Source organism: Echinops telfairi, unplaced genomic scaffold (assembly GCF_000313985.2).
Source record: "Echinops telfairi isolate 266 unplaced genomic scaffold, ASM31398v2 ScPeMD7_2;HRSCAF=8, whole genome shotgun sequence".
Taxonomy (NCBI): domain Eukaryota; kingdom Metazoa; phylum Chordata; class Mammalia; order Afrosoricida; family Tenrecidae; genus Echinops; species Echinops telfairi.
The window spans coordinates 22,647,407-22,650,076 of NW_022103898.1; the positions used below are offsets into that span (position 1 = coordinate 22,647,407).

General features: G+C 50.8%; 1 protein-coding gene across 1 annotated transcript in view; it reads left to right on the plus strand.

Annotated features, from left to right (window-relative positions):
* The window catches only part of NFYB (nuclear transcription factor Y subunit beta), a 21,449-nt gene continuing 18,779 nt past the window's right edge, over nt 1-2,670 (plus strand). The window contains exons 1-2 of the mRNA XM_004700342.2: nt 1-83; nt 1,885-1,972. Coding sequence (XP_004700399.2) covers nt 1,967-1,972 — 6 coding nt within the window. The 5' untranslated portion in view covers nt 1-83; nt 1,885-1,966. The remainder of the gene's footprint in view (nt 84-1,884; nt 1,973-2,670) is intronic.

Below are 2,670 nucleotides of genomic sequence, written 5' to 3' on the forward strand. Positions count from 1 at the left end.
CCCCGGGAGGAAGGCACGGAACGGGCTTACGCGTCAAGAATGCAGCCGTCTGGCGGCTTGCGGTCCCTGGACTTGCCCCGAAGGTGGGAAGGAAGGAAGCCTCTGGGATTGCACTAAGGTTTTAATCATCGGTGGTGGCAGGCGGGGAGGATGTGCCGGGGCCTGAGGAGCTGGCGTCCCCGAGAACAAAGAATTGCAGGGCACCCACAAACCGTAATGTCGCCCAAAGTACAGGAACCAGAGAATTTCAACCAGGTTAGGGAGCCGGCGGACCCCCCCCCCTTTTTTTTTTTTTAATGGCATTCCCTTGACCAACACAGACAACCCGGTTCCAAGGTTCTGGGCCACCCGTCACTGGGGGTAGGTTCAGTTCTGGTATGTAAACTAACCAGCAGCGTGAGGTGATGAGGCTAAGGGGTCATAGAAATCGCATCAATTAAATAGGGGTTTTATTTGTCAAGTATCGGAAGTTTAGCTAGAATGCCTCCCAAGGCCATTGCCCCTTCCCCACATTCACGGAGAGCTTGCTTAAAGGGTGATACTGATGCAGAACTCTGGTGGCTGATGCCAGTGAACGGGGAGGGGGTGGGGAGAGGGACTACTGCTTTTCTTGGATACAGATTTGCATTTCTTAAAACACTCACGGAACAGATGTATGCATTCCCTTGAGCTTTTACATATATCACAACCTGCCCTTAAGAAAATATGCCATAGAGGTTGATAGTGTGTTCTTTTAACTGGATTTGAATATATATGCTGAATCAACTCCTGGGGTGGGTGAGTGAGGTGAAGCGTGCCCCCCCTCCTTCCGAGAACAATGCATAAATAGATATAGCAGGCTTCCTGGGTTTAAGATCAGGGTTGTAAAGAGTTGGTGTATTTATTTTTGGTCTTTGATTGCCAAAGACACGCTTAAGGAAGTAGTCCTTGTTGATACAAGGAAGGGATTTACTGGGGCTGCTTGGAGGTTCAGAAGAGGGCAGGATCTGAAAAGAAATTGCTTTTAGGATTAGGGCAGAGTAGGCAATGTCAGGCAGTCTCTCCCACCTGGACCTCATAACTAGCATCTGAAAAATGCAATTTGGTGGCAACAGTTTTTCCCCCTGCTATTTACTAGATTCACGCTTCAATGCTTGTAAATACTTCTCCCTCAAAAATGAACCCTGAAAGGATGTAGTGTTTTGTGTGTGTCGGCCCCCCCCCCCCCCCCATTTGACTGGTGAAAGGGAAGAGAACGAGAACGGGAGATTGGACCAGGGGGATGGATATGAATTTAGCCAGCTGTGTACGCCTTCCAGTGAGACAGCTGGAATTGTCCAAAGTGGTGTTGCCTTCAGATCGCAGGGCTCTTGGTTGTTGTGTCCTTGGGAGCCCCCTGTGTGTTCTCCCCAGTGGGGTCTGAAGTGAGCTGTCATCCAGGAACACCCAATCGGGACAGTTGCCCTCCTGTGAGCCTTTTGGGGCTCTTACTCGCCTCTGAAAATGCTCCAAGCCATCACCAACAAAAGTCAAGTTGATCGGCGGGCACTTTGGCGTGTTCATGCTTGAAATCGTTGGGGTATGGCCTCTTATCACTTGATTCCCAACTGGCGTGTAGTGCTGGGTACGCATAGGTGATGAACGTGACAACGTTCAAGGCTGCGGTAGAAAGGTCTTCCCCCAACCCATGGGGCCTGTGGAATGGCCTGTTTGTAAGTTCTCCAGAAACCTTTCAGTTGGGCTAACAGTTGTCAGGTGTTGCTGCTCTTTGCACCATTTTGCACCAGCGCTCCTGGGAAATGCAAGTAGCAGGCAAGCGTTGCAGGTGCATTCCTTCTCTCCTCTCAGGAGGAGGAAAGCCTGTGGGCTAGCCCTTTTTATTTCTAACAGATGTTTTTCTTTTAGGTGGAGATTGGCAGCGAGATTAGCCATCTTTCCAGGGAGGTATCCGTAAGCGCCGCTGACAACACCGTTCGGGCAGTGTTTCATGACAGTGAGTATGTTTTGTCATGTTGGTGGTTAATTTGATTTGTCCAGTGCTTGGCTGGGAACAAGACAATAACTGACTCATGTTAGTGCTTACTCGGAGTGAACGTCTCTCAACCCTTTGCTCGGTCCTGTTGCTTCCTTATTCTCAGTCACTCACTTGTCTTAACTGTTTCCTGTGGGTCCCTAAGTGCTGTAGAGGCGACAGGGTAGGCAGCCAGTCTCAGCTCTTAAGAGGCCATCGGTTTAGCCGACAAGGCTCTCTCTAGTCGAGAGGAATTCAAGGACAATGAGTGCCATGCTGAACGAAAATGCTGCCTCTAAGTGCAGACCAAGGGCAGGGGAAAGGTGTGGCTGTGGGGAGTGTTTTAGAGGGAACCGGTAGGTCTCAGAGCCCACCCTGGAGAACTGGCTCATGAGAAGTCGAGGGCCTGCTGGCGTGAAGTGGAAGGATGCTGTCACCAGAGCAGAGCGTGGCGGTGGGGAGGAGTATAGATCATCTGTGTGCAGGGTGTGGTGTGTGTCACCAGATAGGGTGGCAGGGGGAGAGGGCAGTCAGATCTTCTAGCTAGGGATCTGCTGCTCCATCTGTGACCTGGGGCATGTGGTAACTGCATGGAACCATGCTCCCTCACCCCTAAAATGAAGCAAGTGCACTGGGTGATCCTTAAGCCCGGCATACTCTAGTGCTGAGATTTTATCAGT